Here is a 16,553-nt window from a genome sequence, read left to right as displayed (position 1 = left end):
TCATTCAAAATTTCCTGGCATGATCCAATTGAGATTTGCGCTTCATCAGAAATTTCTTGGATGATTAACAGTGACCACTTCAAAACTGTACTAGGCCACCTCATTTTCCTCAACTCAGTCAGCCAATTCAAACTAGGATCCTTAAGGAGACTTGCTATTGGCCATGCACCATTTCTAATGGGTTTTAGCAGAGAAGCATTCCCTAAGTGTTTAAAGGTAAACTTCCATGCTCTGCAGCAGCTCCTTATGTAGCCAGGTACTAGCCACAATGATTCCACACTGTAGCACGTTTTTCTCCAGATATTACTTTATGTTTCATGACATAGTAGGCAAATTATATTTTATTACTTTATAAGAATAACCACAGTACACACTAAATAACTAAGCACTCATACATAATAACTTTGCATTCCTCAGTATGCGTAACAACAACAGTGCTATTCCTGTGTATGGAGGACGATAACAATGATAACCAAAGCATTTCACCAAACAGGGTATGTGAACTTGTGCATGCACCATAACACGTTTTATTTAAACAAGAGACAATCTCAGAATAATTATTAAGTAAAGATTACTGTAATATTATGTATTCACTCATAACATACATATTATGCACACACACACTCATAGACACAAACTTACAAATTAAGATTTGTTTTATACTGTATATAAATAATTTACATACATACATATACACATATCTTTTTTTAGCATTTACCAATTCTACAAATGTTTGTCTACTCCTACATACACTCTGATATACATACAGTTACAAAAGTAGGTAAGTTTTCTTACCCGCTCACTCAAGATGCTATCCAAATTCTTTTGCAGTTTGCTGGCCAGATTCTCACTTTCTATTAGCTTATCCATGTTCTCCAGGAGTTCAATTTCCAAACGACTATTCTCCTACAAAACATTACCTAGTTTTACTATTGGAATCAGATGTGAATCACATGCATCTATGGAACCACGTGTGTACAATTTGCTGTTTCGCAGTACCTTAAAAGCAAGAGTCAGACGGTCTCTGAGATATGCCTCCTCCTCCTTCATCCCCTCAATTTTTTTTTCCAGATCTCGCCGGTGTTTGCTCGCCTGATGCAGGATCACATCTCTCTCATTTGTCAGCTCAGCCTTCACTGCAACCAACCTTTCTTTATATTCCTCACTTAGCTTTCTGCAAGAAAAGGAGTTTCAGAGATGTACCAGAACTATTCCTTTCTGACAGAACATTTGCTAACTCATCAACATTGCACCAGATCCTTTCCATCTTGTGGTGAAGTACCTGATGTTATAGTCATTAAGGCGTTCAAGTGCACTGTGGTGCTCGTCTACTTCTGTAGCCATTTGTGTCTTGAACTTGTCGGCCTTGTCAAGATCATTACGAACCTTCTCCTTCTCCCTGACTTCATGGTCCAGACGCTCCCTGAGAAAGTGAAAAAGTGAACAATGAGCTCTCATAAGCTATCACTGTTGCACACTTGTACAAGTATCAGTCGATCTGATTGAAAAAGGAGCTCCCTGCTTTCTCTTTATCATAGATATGCTAAAGTGTGATTAGCTTCTTTTCTCCCAAATGTGGGAATAACAGTTCTTTAGCATGTTAATCTGGTAATTATAAAAATCCATTAAGGAAACTGCATAACTTGCATGGCAAAATTAATGTTCTACCAATGGACATACAGTTCCACAATCTCTGTAAGACATGTTACATGTTGGGGACTCTTACAGTAGATGACGGATCTCAGCTTTAAAGCTTGCCAGCACTGCCTGATGAATTCCATTCTTGGTGATAAGAAGCTCATTCTCAAGGGCAACTGTCAACTCGCTCAGATTCACCTTCCCCTCAGTATTGAAGTCCAGCGCCTAGAAAGTTGTAAAGGTAGAGCATCAAGCCTGATGATACTGAATCACATCCTGCATAGCCATGCTTTAATCCTGAGGTAGCACTGAGGTTTTGTTTGCTACTGTAATATAGCACAGGTGGGAAAAAAAAATTATGATTATCCAAAATAAATCACCTCTTCAGCTAAGTACATTTTCAAAAGCAATGTGAGGCTCGGAATTTTTTTTTTTCTGATAAGCTTGTGGTGCATGGATCTGTGCTATTATAGCGAATATCTTTTCAGAAATGTTTTTAAAAAACCATTGTTACAAGCAAGCAAAATGTATTTATAAAGCACATTTAAAACCAAGATTTTGTTATCCAAAATACTGTACGTATAATGGGTAAAAGTCAAGGCAAAGGACAACAAAGTTACAAACCATATAACAAGTACCAAAGACACACAGGATAAAAGGAAGCAAAAGTATTAAAAAACAAAACAAAACGGGCACAAAGGAAAGGTTAAAACTAGACATGTCTGAAAATTTACAATTAAAACATTTCCCAGACAAATTTATATACAATTACAGCAATAATTAACTGGGCGAGAAGAATATGAGTGACAAAAATAATAGCAATACAGGGTGAAATTCAATTTTAGCTGTCTTTAATTGAGGAACAATAAATGCAGACATCAAATCTGGTGTATGTTGGCAAAACAACAAAACAGTTAAATAAAAAAGATGAACTATATACTGAAACTAGTTTCTGTAATACTATTTACACAAGTTGAAAAATGCCTTAAGGATAAGTTCAGTATTTTTCAGGTCCATGTTATTTCTTCACAAGAACACTAAGTATTGTGTTTTAAAGAAATGCATTTTTCTTTGTATACATTTTACAAAACTACTTATTAGCCTGTACTTCTGCTTTAAAATGGAGGTCATATGGCATCTGCCCAAAAATTGAAAACAAAAGCCTTAAAAGCTACCAAATGCACCCATTTTTCAAGTCACGAGTGTTATTAAGTATTGATCCGCATCTTAAGACATGGATCATTTCTCTATAGGAAAGAAAAAAAAAATCAAAAAGCAAAACATTTTTGTGAGATTCAGCCATTTTAAAAGACTGTTGTGTGCTTCTCTCCGACGACTGCCTGCCATTTGCAGCCACCTTTCAGTTTGAAAAGTCATCTTGCACTGTCGCTGACATTACTCAATGTTGTGATGTGAATAATTGTCTGTTCTGTAATTAACTAGACAATAATCACTTACAAATGTCAGATCACTCACAATTTGTCTTTTTTTTTTTTAACATGTGATAATTAAAATGTGATTTAAAATTGCTACAAATCACAACTTAGAATTGACCTTATCATATTATGGGCTTGATTAAATACCTACCATGAACAAACAGTGAAACCTACTACCTGTAATTACAATTACTCATTCAAAAGATTCCTAAGTTCTTTTATTACCAAATCTTCAGCATGAACTTTAAAACTTGATAACTGGTTTGTGTCACTCCAATCTGTTTCACTGAGGTTTGTCTTTCTCTCATATTCTGAACACAAAGTGTGTAATGCAAAATGTTAATTGGCACTGCAAACATTTTTTAAAAGAGAGAAGGCCAACAGCTTGTCAATGCCAAGGCTTTTATATAAAATAAAAAAAAAATGCAACACAGTGTAGTCAGTTCAGTTCAGATTACCAAGTACAATGAAACTTATGTGCACGCTTCACCATCACACGAGAGTCTCACTTAATAGGCTTTGTGCATGTACTGTATTCACTATTTGTGTCAGCATTACCTAAAAAAAAAAAAGAAATGATTTGAGTACACATGGCATAGAAAAAATATGACTGGACTAAGCAGGTGCCACTGGTGCTGGCCTACATTTTGAATCATGACTGAAACATACTCAAAGCAGATGATGTCAGTGCATACTGAAAAATCTGCCACTGTGTCAGACACTTAGTCCTTTTTTCTGCAGAGCTTCACTTGTTACAAGCTATAGTGGGACATAACCACTGAAGAAACAGAATCGCAGGGTTCAAAAGTAGGATAATACACAGCCTGAAGCTGCAGAAATTTGTGTGAATTCGAGTAGCACACAGGGTAAATGCCAAAATTTCACCAACTACACGCACTGTGAGGAAACAACATCACAAGAAACATGTCCTTACCTCAAGAAAACAGTACCAAGAATCCATAATAAAAAATACTTCGTTTACTTTTGTTGCTACAAGCATGCCGCAGAAATGCAGAAGGCACGTTTTCTTTAAAATTGAGACCTTTGCTACTTCAAAGTGTATTCAGTAAGTTTTAAGGCTTTTGTTTTCACATTTGAACCAATGCCCATTTTGAAATGAATGAACTGGCTAGGTATTTTTTTTTTAAATGTATAAAAAATGCTTTACTTTAGAATGCAATTTCATGTGGAAAATGAATATATACTATGACTATAAAGATATAACTTGAAAAATATCAAAATGTATCCTTTAACTATAAAAATCTGTACACCTTCATGAATTAAAATGTGTACTTTCTTCCTAGAAAAGGCAAAGTTTTTTGGTTTAACAAAAAAAGCTGAAAAAGCAGTGGAATGACAAATGCAACATAAATAATAATAACTATAAATGCCATCTGTTAGAATGTGAGAGACATAGCAACCGGACAGACATACAGACATCTACCCTTTTATTAAGGTGGATATGAAAGTTTGTAAAGTTACTTAGGTGATGAAAGAAATTCACTGATGAAGAATGAGAAGAGTAGGACGCAGAATCTTTAGCTACAAAATGTCTAATCTCTAGAATGGTCTAACTTAAGTCTCTGCATTTAAATCAAAGTTAAAGAAAGAAATAAAATTAAAAAATCAGTTTGACTTGTATATGTTCAATGGAGAAATGGTAACATAAAACAAAATACTGATGTTTAAGAGGAGAAGCACCTAGCATAAGCCCCGCTCACCTCCAAAAACAGAAACTACCTTGTCCTACTGGTAATTTAAATGGCTTACTGTACAGTACGTCACAGCAACTCTCCACCCTCAGGACAAAACACAAAACAAGAAATTAAAAGAAAAATATAATCACTCCGGACATTAAAGGGGATTAGAGCTGTTCACACCTCCAGGAACAAACTACCAAACATGCAATTCCTCACTGTATGCTTTCATCGCCAAACCAACAAACAAACTCACAAACAAAAAGGACAAGATCCCCATCTTCTTTCCAATGAGTCTGCTATAAACATTTGGACTCCAATCAAAGCTCGTTCAGGATTCTCACATCCTACCAGGTTAAACCCTTCAAGAAATCCTTCCATCAGTCTATATATGGATATATTACTTTCAATACAACATTTCTCTGATGCAATATTACAATAATAGGCAATTATTACACATTTTATTTGGAAGCTACAAGTAGTAAGCAATTCTGATTCTCTCTCCTTTTTATTTGTATAAGTTTGCCATGATCAAGTCATTTTTTTTTTTTTTTTAAAATCAAGATTCCTCCTGATTTTAGAACAGGAAATTTAGTGAATGTGTCCGACCATAAACATATTCTGGCAGAAACACTAAATGATGTGTTTGTTACATTCAAGTGAAGGCCATTTGGAATCTGGGGCTAGATTAAAATTAGACCACAATACTGATCTATTCAAAACTACAACATGTATATTTGTGTTTTATTTAAACTATGCTTGTAATGCTATAACAATGCGTGTGAACAATAAATGAAAAACTACTTTATATGAGTAAATTGAACCGAATTTAATTTTGTAACCATGGACAGAACAAGTTGAGTAAATAAGCCTTTAATTTTTTTTGTTTATGCTATATTCTGTTCTTATACATATACTGGTTCTCATATATAGCTCAATATAGGTAAGGTTTTAAGTTTATAAATCCAATAAAAAAAAAATTAATGTAGAACGTTTAAAAAAAGGAAAAAAAGTTTTAAATAAGGTGGAGTGACCTCAGTAGACTTAATCATAAAGTTCACACCTGCAGTATTTCATGGCTGTTATCAATGCCTTCTTCTTGCCAGGCATCCATAACCTGATCAGCCGGAGTGTATCCTGACCCATCATCCAGGCTGGAAAAGAGGCGTAATCCAATTGTGCTGGCCATTGCAGACGGGGTGGCTGTACGTCTACCGCTCTCATCAAATGGCTGAATACAAACAAGGAAAAAACGGACTGAGAAGGCGAGTCAAGTCAGTACAGGAAATATGGCATGTTGCATCCTCAGTACCAAAAGTAAAAGCTTTTACATGGGATTCTGGTGTCATGAAGTAGGCTGTGGTAGATTATGTTTACACTGTAGTCACAGTCTGAAGTGGGACATTTCTGAGCCATTATAATGGGGTGGAGGGTGCATCTGAATCTGATGAACTACAGTTGAGGAAAGCACTGAATTGTACAAACTGACAGAAAATTATATCACCAGCTATAATGGGTAATGAGGTGTAAGCTCATGTGTGGTGTCTCCAGAATTATTATTAATAATTACAGTAGCCATTACACACAAGAAGCACAGTTCATACAGCACAGTTTTTTATGCAGTTATATACTGTTGAACAGTCAATGCAAAGTGATCACTTATGAGCTCTTTATGTAGCTATTTTAAGTATGAGGGAGGTTGAAGTGAGACACACGAGCAGCGCCCTCAAATTCCAACAGGCCTATGTATTTTAGCTTGACAGTTTGACGGCAGACTCATAATCACTGGCTGTGGAGAAATTGACATACCTGTGTGGAGAGGTGCCTTTTTAACTGCCTGTAAGGAGTTGATGCAGAGGGGGTGGGTGGCTTACGATTTCTCAGGATGGCACAGATGAAATCCTTCACGCTGCAAGTTCCATTGTTGTCCACATTCACCAGGGAGTCTTCAAGGGTCTTTAAAATAGTAAAGATTGCCCTATTAATGTTTAGGCTGACCAAAAGAACATATCTTGGGAATTCATAGAATAATGGATCACTTACTTTAATACCACTAGAAAAAAAAAATCTTCTGACAGCATTTCTGGTCCTCATCTTCCAATTAACCTACCATAATATTGTATCTTGTCTTGCAACCATTACTCCCTTACCAACAGTCACCATGATAATTATTACACCTTGTGATGGACGGACGCAACGCCCCTGTATCCGAAGGACTGCAGGAGAGACTGTGTTCTGGGCATTACCTTCCCTGGGACACTACAGGGCAGCCGCCTTAGCTTGTTGTACGACCACGGGCTTGGAGATTGGAAGCTCCACCCTGCTGGGACCCATGGCCACCACTAGAGGGCACTTGGACTTGGTTGGAGCTCTGTGTTGCAACACTTCTGTCACACCCAGAAGTGCTAACAGAAGCCGATCGACAAGCACTTCCAAGTGCATTATAAAAGGGGTCAGCAGCCACTACTCGTGGTGCCAGTGTCAGGTGGAAGAAGACAAAGCTTGCTGGAGGAGGAGTGGTAACGAGAAAGGACTGTGAGCTGGAAAGAAGTAAGAACTGTGCTGTAAGGATGGGAGGCAAGGGGAAGCTGATCCCATGTGAAAAATAAAGGTGTGTTGAACCTGCACTTGTGTCCGTGCCTGTCTGTGTCGGGTAGGGCGGCTGGTATATCCCCTGGTGGTTTATATTGGCTCTTAATAAGATATACTAAGCACCCTGTTCAAAACTTGCCTGTGATTAAGGATTTCCTGGTGAATCCTGGTTTGTTTGTGTCAAAGACAATATATTTGTAAAGCAAATGTTCGTTACCCACTGCCCTGTTAGGAAAGAAGGGTGTACAGTTAAACCAAGGCTGTAATGGGTGGGAGTTAATGGTGTTAAAAATGCCTACAGACAAGGCAGATGGCATACCTCTATCTTTTGTTTGCAGATGTTTTGTGTGAATCCTCCATCTCTGTGGTAAACCTGGAGTTAACCGAAAATATTTCAACCCACTCATTCAGTTACCTATTTGCTTACTGAGTTCCGGATTTCGAAAAGAGTGTTTATCTGAAATGCCCCGAGTACAAGGCAGGAACCAAACATGAAGGGTGGTCCAGTCCACATTTTCTTTACAAACAAGACTCACAACTCTCTGCACAGTACAGTCATATATTCTAACTCATTTCCCAGCTTTTCTCTTCCTGGACATTGTGAGCCTGGAGGGCAACCAGCAGCAATATGAATGAAATCATCACTGAGTTGGTGATGGGGGTCGGGCTTGGGGCGATCAGACCACTCATAAAATCAAGTAACAGCAGCAATATGGACATGAAAAATTGTAGTTAAAACAAATTATAACCATTTACACCTGTATTAACATGCATCAGGCATAAGACCATATTGGAAAACCAGGTGTAAAATGTACTGGTGATGGGGCACACAGACAGCATTCGGTGTTGGTCAGAAGCAGATAGTGATCACATTTACCACGACAGGAAATGCAAATGCGTTTTCTATCAGGTCAGCGGAAAGGACAAAAAAAAAAATCTAGTGGGGAGTTAGTGGCAGTAAGGCAAGTTAGTGGAACATGTGTGAAATTCAGCTACCATGTCCTTCATAAATCTGTCACATCAATGGCAGTTCTTTATGCAGTCAGTAGGGCATGTCATCACCTTTTTACTTTTTCTTGGTAAATAATTAAAGAGCAGCCACTCTCCATTCAAACTACAGGTTAGTAGTTGTGGCACACAGATAAACACTAGCAGACACTGGGGATGTAGTTTAATGTCAACTGCCTAAATTATATACTGCTACAATCACAATATGAACTTGTGCCCCTTGAATTTGATAGCTTTGACATCCTTGGTATATCTGAAGAATTCAATAGAGCTCAAAGAAAAAAACATGCAGGCTCTAGAAGAACATACAAACCCCACAGCGAAAGTGCTATGTCTTTCTCTTAAGAATTGACATTTGCTCTGAATTTTTCAAGGATTTTAAATGATTCTCATGATAAATAACTTTATCCGCTCACCTCTAACCCCAGACGCTCACACACTTGCACCAGTTCCTTGTGGCTGGCATATCCATTGCAGGAGACTCCTAGTTCATTGAAGACTTCTGCCAAGTGCTCTTCCAGCCCATCAGTAGATAAGGAGACACCTGTTCTTGAGGCACCCAGATCATCAGGATTCCAAAACCGAAGCTGACCTGTACAAACCACAATAATGAATAATAATGAAAGTAGGGTCAGCAGTTGGCAGATGGACTATCAGATTGGAAGAGGGATTCCAGATTCAGAGAGCCAGGTGTTAGGGTGCCAAGAGGTATGTAAAGTCTCCTTTGCCACACAAAAGACCCTGTTGCTACAGAACATAAGGGCTACTGCTGTGCAGGTATCAACACTCAAATTAAGACTGGATATTAGCTTACCTTCAGCTTCATATTCTTCACTTCTGTGCTCGAGAGCCCTCAGGTTCTGTGAAAAGAAATCACAAGGTATTACCATCTGACAGCTCACTAAAAAGTCATAATTGTATTAACTGTCCAAACGGGGAAGAAGGAGCCATTTGGAGCCTGACCATGTAGAACTGCTGCTAACAGCAAGCTAGGGAGGAATGCACCATCCATCTGATATCTTCACAAACATCCTAAGCAAGCATGGAGAACACTAGAGGTGCCTGTTGGTTTGTGAGTTTTCCTCCCCTCACAATAAATGCAACATGTGACTGAAAAATGTGAATAAAATTCCATATCAGTTAATAATTCTTTAAACTAAGCTCCTGCTTTAATTAGAAATCCTATACTACCCTCTTTATATTGTCAAAAACACTGCGGTGTGCAAGTTACTTAAAGTGATTAAATCTATATTTTTATCCAATTTAGTCAGACTAGGCTCAGAATTTTTAGCATGATATTTTAAGTTGGATTTTTATACGGATATGTAAACACTGTGTACACACATGGAACTTTGTCCTTCAATCACAAATGAGACCCACATTAACAGATTGACCTTAACTTTAAAATAATTCAGGCTCTTACATTCAACTTGTGTAAAGATTAAATCAAATCAAATAGCCTTTTATTGTCAATTCACTTTATGTACAGAACATACAGAAGAATCAAAATACTGTTTCTCTCTCATCTTCGTAGTACAATAAAATATATTTAAAAAAAGACATTTTGGAAATAAAATGAGATTTGAAGTAATACCAACTGTCATAGCCAAGAAGGACAGGACTACAATCTATCAAAACTCTAGGAAAGGCCAAACATTAAATGTCTTAAAGACAAAAAGACAATATTCTTTCATATTATGTTAAAAGCGATGAATATTGACATTGTGCTGAACCACCTGTTTCAGAGTACTTTCTGTGTAAACGAGGGAACTGCATCACATGTATGAACAGCAAAAAGCCAACAGAGCATACTTCAAAAAAAAAAAATGAATACTAAAATAGTCTTCTAACCCTGTTGTAAAAATCACATTGATAATTTATGAACCTCAGCATGCTGTGAAAATTTTCAAGTAAAGACGACAGACATTTCAAGACATGGCAGTAACAATGGTTTAATTTAGAAGTGTAATATTCTGTAGAATTCTACAGACATAGAGTGTGGTTTATATACTGTATTACCTACACAACCCTTTTCCTGTTTTATTTCTATATTAACTTATCCTCGGTGCTGTTCTAATTACCTTCCACTCATTAATATTTGAAGCAGTTACTTGTGATATTCTTTTAAACCTTTGTTGAACGACATTTGGTTTAAACTAAAACTGCTTTTTGTTTAAAGTTTTAATTTAATTATTTATAACATAGGTAAACATAGCTATTACACCTACATATATTTATATACGATTTTCACCTTTTTTAATGGATAGGCTCCATTAATAGATGCACACTTTGATGTTCTAAAGTTGTTCTGTGTACCTCTTGTTATAATTTTTCTGAACTGGTTCTAAATATTTTTGATCTAGTATCAAGCTTTAGTAATTGAATTGAGAGCTGTATTAATTTGAGGTCTATTATCCCGCCCTATCTTTGTACGTTAGTCTTCCTGCAGGACTCCTTTGATTAAATAATTAAGCATTTTTTTCTAAATTGTAGTAGTACTCATTAACCTCGGCACATGAGAGTGAAAACAGGCTGCATGTTTAGTTCATTCAAGTAAGAAAGTAACTGTACTCGTGACAGTAATGCTGTGTAAACCTATCGAAAACTACACAGTGAGAGTGTTCAGATGAGCAGGCCATTCAGCTAAACATGGCCCACTCTTCATTAACAACTTACTTTATGTACCTCTGTTTCTCTGTATGAATAAATATTTTGCAACATTTCTGTAAAATTCACCCTTGTATAATTTCCACCTCTGGCCCAGGTAGTAGATTTATGTCAACAGTTATTTTAAAATTTCAAAACAATTCTCATGTTACCTCTTAATGTACACTTGCTTAAAAAGAATCTACATCAGTATTCCTAAATTTAGCACATTTAGTGTAATTAAATTACATCTAAAGAGCAGACACAAGAGCAGATGGCAAGAATGTTAAATTAGAGTAACTACAGTATGCTAATACCATTAATAACCAAAGCACAGCAGAAGAAACAAGGACGGAAGTCCAAAGCAAGCCTGAATTGTTAAATTAGTTTAAATCTTCAAAAAATATTTCTTTACTTGTGTCACAATATTTTGATCTATCCTGAATGCTTAATAGGATGCTCCACAGAAAACTTTGTTAAAATTTGAACATTAACAGAGTGTACAGTGCAAAAAACACATGCAAGAATAAATATATTCACTATGATTTCATAACAATTAAAAACTAATCGTGTATAATTCTGGAATCTCATTCTCTTGGAAACAATACCAGGAAACCATTCAAAACTGCTAGAAGGCTGGAGAAAGTTAACAACAACAAAGCTAGCACAGGTCCACCCAAATAATTACATTACTGATAATGTATAGCGATGCACAAACCAAAGGATCGGTTCTGCAGCATTCAGTGAATCTGCTTGGCAAGGGCAGAGATGCAGCCTACTGGGCCGCGGCTTACTGAATCAGTAAAACAGCGGGCACTTTGAATGTGAAATGTTGACTGCAGATCCCCAGCACTCCAGGGTTGTTAAATCCAAGGTCTTGAGGAGCACATCAAGTAACAAAATATCTGGCTAAAATGAGGTAGCTCAATTGACTTCACTTAAATAAATGTTTAAAATACTCCAAACTTTCAATTATAGTGCTGAATTCCAAAAAATGAAGTACAGCGTCACACTTGATCCTTCAGCAGAGTTAACAGATTCCATTAGATATCAGATTTCATTTTTTAAGCTATTAGCCCATATGATGATGAAAATCCAAAATCCAGATAAAATGTCACAAAAGCACCCCATGGATCACAGTCTCTCCTATAATTTTAGAAAAACCACGAAGTCTTTAGCACAAAGACCACAGATTCCTCTGTTCTGCTAATCAGTGCTCACCATGTAATTTATTTCCAGTCCTTAAAAACTAATAATGCAAACTATCACTAACAGTAGCTGGCTGCAGAAACATGCTTAGATCTCGCCTTGCAAAATGCTCTCTATATTGCTTTTTCACATATCCCAAAAGCTTATAGGTGCAGTTACACAATTCTCAGGTCAGTCAGTGCACAGCACATAACCTGCCTTTTGGTAGTCCATTTCGAAATGAGAATTCACCAGATTATTAAAAATTATAATTAAAAATCATCCACCAGACTTTAGGATCTTTTAGGATAAACCCCACAAAATAAAACACAAAACTCAATCCTCTCACTTCCCCATAGATTCAGGTGTTCCTCACATTTGCAGAAGATGAAAAGGGGTTCTTTATACAATACTTCACTAGGATGCTTAGACCTTCTTCACTTCACACATAATCACAAAAGAAGAGATTTCCCAAACATATTTCAGAAGTTAGCAGTCAGCAGAGGGGCTATATCATCATGAAAATCTGCAGAAAAAGGCAGTTCAGTTAATGCTGTGCTACAAGTAAGCAGGAACCAGAATTCCCAAAACATCTCCCTCTCATTTATTGCAAAGAAAGGTGGCAGACAACACTACTGATAATAGCACAGCACACACCAAGTTTAGTTAAAGGAAGGTTGCCCACCAGCACAGCCACCATATTCAAACTATACGGAACGCCATTTACCACACCCCTTCATCATTCTGTGGATTATATTCCACCACACAAAAAAAGTTCCAAACATAAATAGCGACGGGATAAAACAGTTTAGATTGTATCAGTCTGCGACATGGGGTGGCCAGAGTACCACCCTCACAAATTATTTTTAATAATCTTCAAACGTTTATGCTCACACGAGTGAATGAACCTAGGCACTGCCTAACTGCTTACATGCCTAGTATATCAGAGCCTCCAGGTAGGCTGGTCAGGTATTCCTGACCCCTGAATAACCAACACCAGCTTAACTGTTCTCACGGAGTTCATAGCAGACACGGCTCATCCCGCTATCAGCAAGCGAAGGCTCCAGGCCCCGATCTCAAGCCAAGAGAGTCTCAGTCTTTGTTCTGATGAGATTGTAGGCGGAAATTGAGACCTTGGCTTAATCTGCCTGGTTTCCACGGAGATAAGCGTTTACCCATAATTCACTTAGGTAGCACTATTCACTGTATGCTGCAAACGGACAGAGAAAGAACTATGAATGGTACCTTGAAATAATAAAATAAACACTGTAAAATCTAAGTCACATCCAGGACTGTACTGCTCCATGATAAGCTCTGGGGCAGGCACAGAGAAAGGAGGGTCCTATCTGGTTTGATAGAGACATGGAGAAGGAGGAGTATAAATAAAGCAAAGAACTTGAAAGTATAAGAAGAATAATACATTGCCCATCAGAGAAATTTCACTTAAAATTGCAAGTGGAGCATTAAGGTCTGCATGGATAGATGGTCAATCACTGCTTGTTGTTGGTATCTGCATGTATTTAAACTTTGCCAATACATACATAAATACATCCTGTACATCCATTCTCAAACATGCTTAAGTGCAATTCAGAGTTGTGGGAGGGCAGAGTCTATCCAAGTAGCAACAGGAGCAAGGAAGGTACCAGCTCTGTATGTGACACCAGTCCACTGCAATAAAATACAGCAGAATCATTAAACCTGGCAGCCTGAACAAAAAAAAATTTAATAAGGAAAGTCCCAGATGAATGACAGAGAAGATTAAAATAAAGAAAAAATCCCACTCAGTTCACTTTACCCACTAGCTTGTATTAGTCAAGGCACCCTTGTTCTGGATGGGGACACATGAATCATCACCCACTAAAGATCATTTCCGGCGCCGCATCCGAGTGGCAGCCTTTCCAGCAGCTCCGTATATGACTTTATCTTTTTACCTTTTTATCTCTATTTTTCTCTATTTCACTGATCACTTCTACCACTTTCTTTTATGTGGAATTGCTCCCTGGACACTTTTTACACATTTTACTATTTTACTATTTGACATGGATTGTTACACTCCGAGAATCGCCTATTCAAGTAGTCAGCTTAAAGCACTGAGAAGAAATGCTTATGCCGGTGTGGTTCCTTATTTACCTGACGAGGTAAGAAGACGATATCGGGCAGCCGAGCGGCAAAGATAAAAATAAGATTAAATGAGACAACTTGAGAGAAAATGGCGTTATAAACCGTCGGTGCCTTCTGTGATCCTGGGAAATGTAAACTCACTACCAAATAAGATCGACGAACTGGCTGTGCTGGTGAAAAATGTCAAAACCTACAGAGAATGCCGCTTGCTGTGTTTTAGTGAAACGTGGCTAATATCTACCATCCCAGATGCTAACGTGGAGCTACCCGGGTTTAGCACAGTTAGAGCGGACAGAGACGCAAGTACCTGTGGAAAGAAGAAAGGAGGAGGACTCGCTCTCTATGTCAATACAAAGTGGTGCAACTCAGGACATGTAAACGTTAAAATCTCCACTTGCTGCAGGGACATCGAACTGTTGGCCGTAAGTCTGCGCCCTATTACTTGCCCAGAGAGTTTGGACACGTGATTGCTGTTATTGTTTACATCCCCTCAAGCGAACGCGAGATGGCGAGTGACATCATCCATTCCGCAGTTGCTAAGTTACAAACGCAGCACCCTGAGGCACTTGTGCTAATCGCTGGAGACTTTAACCATGTAACGCTGGATAAAACATTACCTGCCTTCTCCCAGTATGTGGATTGTAACACTCGGGAAACAGGACTATTGACCTACTATATGCAAGCGTTAAAGACGCATACAGCGCCACCCCACTGCCTGCGCTTGGGAAAGCAGATCATAACCTGGTTCTGCTTCAGCCTCAATACAAACCAAGAGTGAGGGCGCTACCTACAACCACACGCTCATTCAGGAAGTGGTCCCTGAGGCAGAGCAGGCTCTGAGAGACTGCTTTGGAACTACAGACTGGGATATATTGCTTGGGTCACATAGTGAGAACATTGAAGAGGCTGTTGAATGCACAACTGATTACATCAACTTCTGTATGGACATTGTAGTTCCAGTAAGAACAGTATGCTGCTATGCTAACAACAAGCCATGGATTACAAGTGACATCAAGGGCCTTTTGAACCAGAAGAAAAGGGCTTTTAAAGGTGGTGATAAGCATGAGCTGAAGTGCGTGCAGAAGGAACTCCGAGTCCAGCTCAGGGGGCGAAAGAGCAGTACAGGAGAAAGCTGGAGCAGAAGTTGCAGAACAACAGTATGAAGGAAGTGTGGGATGGGATGAAGATTATCACTGGCTGCAGCTCAAGCGGGTGCCGCCATCGAGACAGACGTGGAGAGAGCAAACCAAATGAACAACTTCTTTAATAGGTTTGATCACAGTAACCCACTCTCACCTCGAGTACTGCATCCTCCAACCATCCTTCTGCTGATACCAGCATAGGTGAGACATCCCCACCCACAATTACAGCAGCCCAGGTGAGCAGAGAGCTGAAAAGACTTTGTGCCAGCAAAGCAGCGGGTCCAGATGGTGTATCGCCACGATTGCTGAAGGCCTGTGCGTTGGAACTGGGGAGTCCTCTACAGCGCATCTTCAACCTGAGCCTGGAACAGGGAGAGTCCCAGGCTTTGGAAAACATCTTGTATCACTCCTGTCCCAAAGGTATCACGTCCTAGTGAGCTGAATGACTTCCGGCCTGTTGCTCTGACGTCACATCTGATGAAGACCATGGAGCGGCTGCTGCTTCACCACCTGAGGCCACAGGTCCGCCACCCTCGACCCTCTGCAGTTCGCATACCAGGAGAAGGTGGGAGCGGAGGATGCCATCATCTATATGCTTCATCGATCCCTCTCCCACCTGGACAGAGGCAGTGGTGCTGTAAGAATTATGTTTTGGACTTCTCTAGCGCCTTCAACACCATCCAACCTCTGCTCCTTAGGGATAAGCTGACTGAGATGGGAGTAGACTCACACCTGTGGCATGGATTGTGGACTATCTTACAGACAGACCTCAATATGTGCGTCTTGGGAACTGCAGGTCTGACATTGTGTGCAGCAATACAGGGCACCGAGGGGACTGTACTTTCTCGGTCCTGTTCAATCTATATACATCAGACTTCCAATATGACTCGAGTCCTGCCACGTGCAAAAGTTGCTGATGACACTGCTATTGTGGGCTGCATCAGGAGTGGGCAGGAGGAGGAGTACAGAAAGTTAATCAAAGACTTTGTTAAATGGTGCGACTCAAACCACTTACACCTTAACACCAGCAAGACCAAGGAGCTGGTGGTGGATTTTAGGAGGCCCAGGCCCCTCATGGACCCTGT

At 38.9% G+C, this 16,553-nt stretch overlaps 1 protein-coding gene across 8 annotated transcripts in view; it reads right to left on the bottom strand.

The window, feature by feature from the left end:
- The window catches only part of nin (ninein (GSK3B interacting protein)), an 87,347-nt gene that overhangs the window by 34,980 nt on the left and 35,814 nt on the right, over window positions 1-16,553 (bottom strand). For 6 of the 8 annotated variants that reach the window (XM_039740997.1, XM_039741000.1, XM_039741001.1 and 3 more), the window contains exons 5-12: window positions 9,186-9,231; window positions 8,788-8,963; window positions 6,581-6,727; window positions 5,835-6,002; window positions 1,727-1,863; window positions 1,283-1,423; window positions 1,000-1,174; window positions 796-906 (exon numbers count right to left, since the gene is read on the bottom strand). In XM_039740997.1, coding sequence (XP_039596931.1) covers window positions 796-906; window positions 1,000-1,174; window positions 1,283-1,423; window positions 1,727-1,863; window positions 5,835-6,002; window positions 6,581-6,727; window positions 8,788-8,963; window positions 9,186-9,231 — 1,101 coding nt within the window. Of the gene's footprint in view, window positions 1-795; window positions 907-999; window positions 1,175-1,282; window positions 1,424-1,726; window positions 1,864-5,834; window positions 6,003-6,580; window positions 6,728-8,787; window positions 8,964-9,185; window positions 9,232-13,211; window positions 13,245-16,553 lie in introns of those variants that run through there. The other 2 variants (XM_039741002.1, XM_039741003.1) reach the window with 2 other exon arrangements.

The sequence above is a fragment of the Polypterus senegalus genome, chromosome 18, assembly GCF_016835505.1.
Source record: "Polypterus senegalus isolate Bchr_013 chromosome 18, ASM1683550v1, whole genome shotgun sequence".
In the NCBI taxonomy this organism is placed as follows: domain Eukaryota; kingdom Metazoa; phylum Chordata; class Cladistia; order Polypteriformes; family Polypteridae; genus Polypterus; species Polypterus senegalus.
Note: the sequence above shows the minus strand (reverse complement) of the source record. Positions and strands in the feature narration are given on the sequence as shown.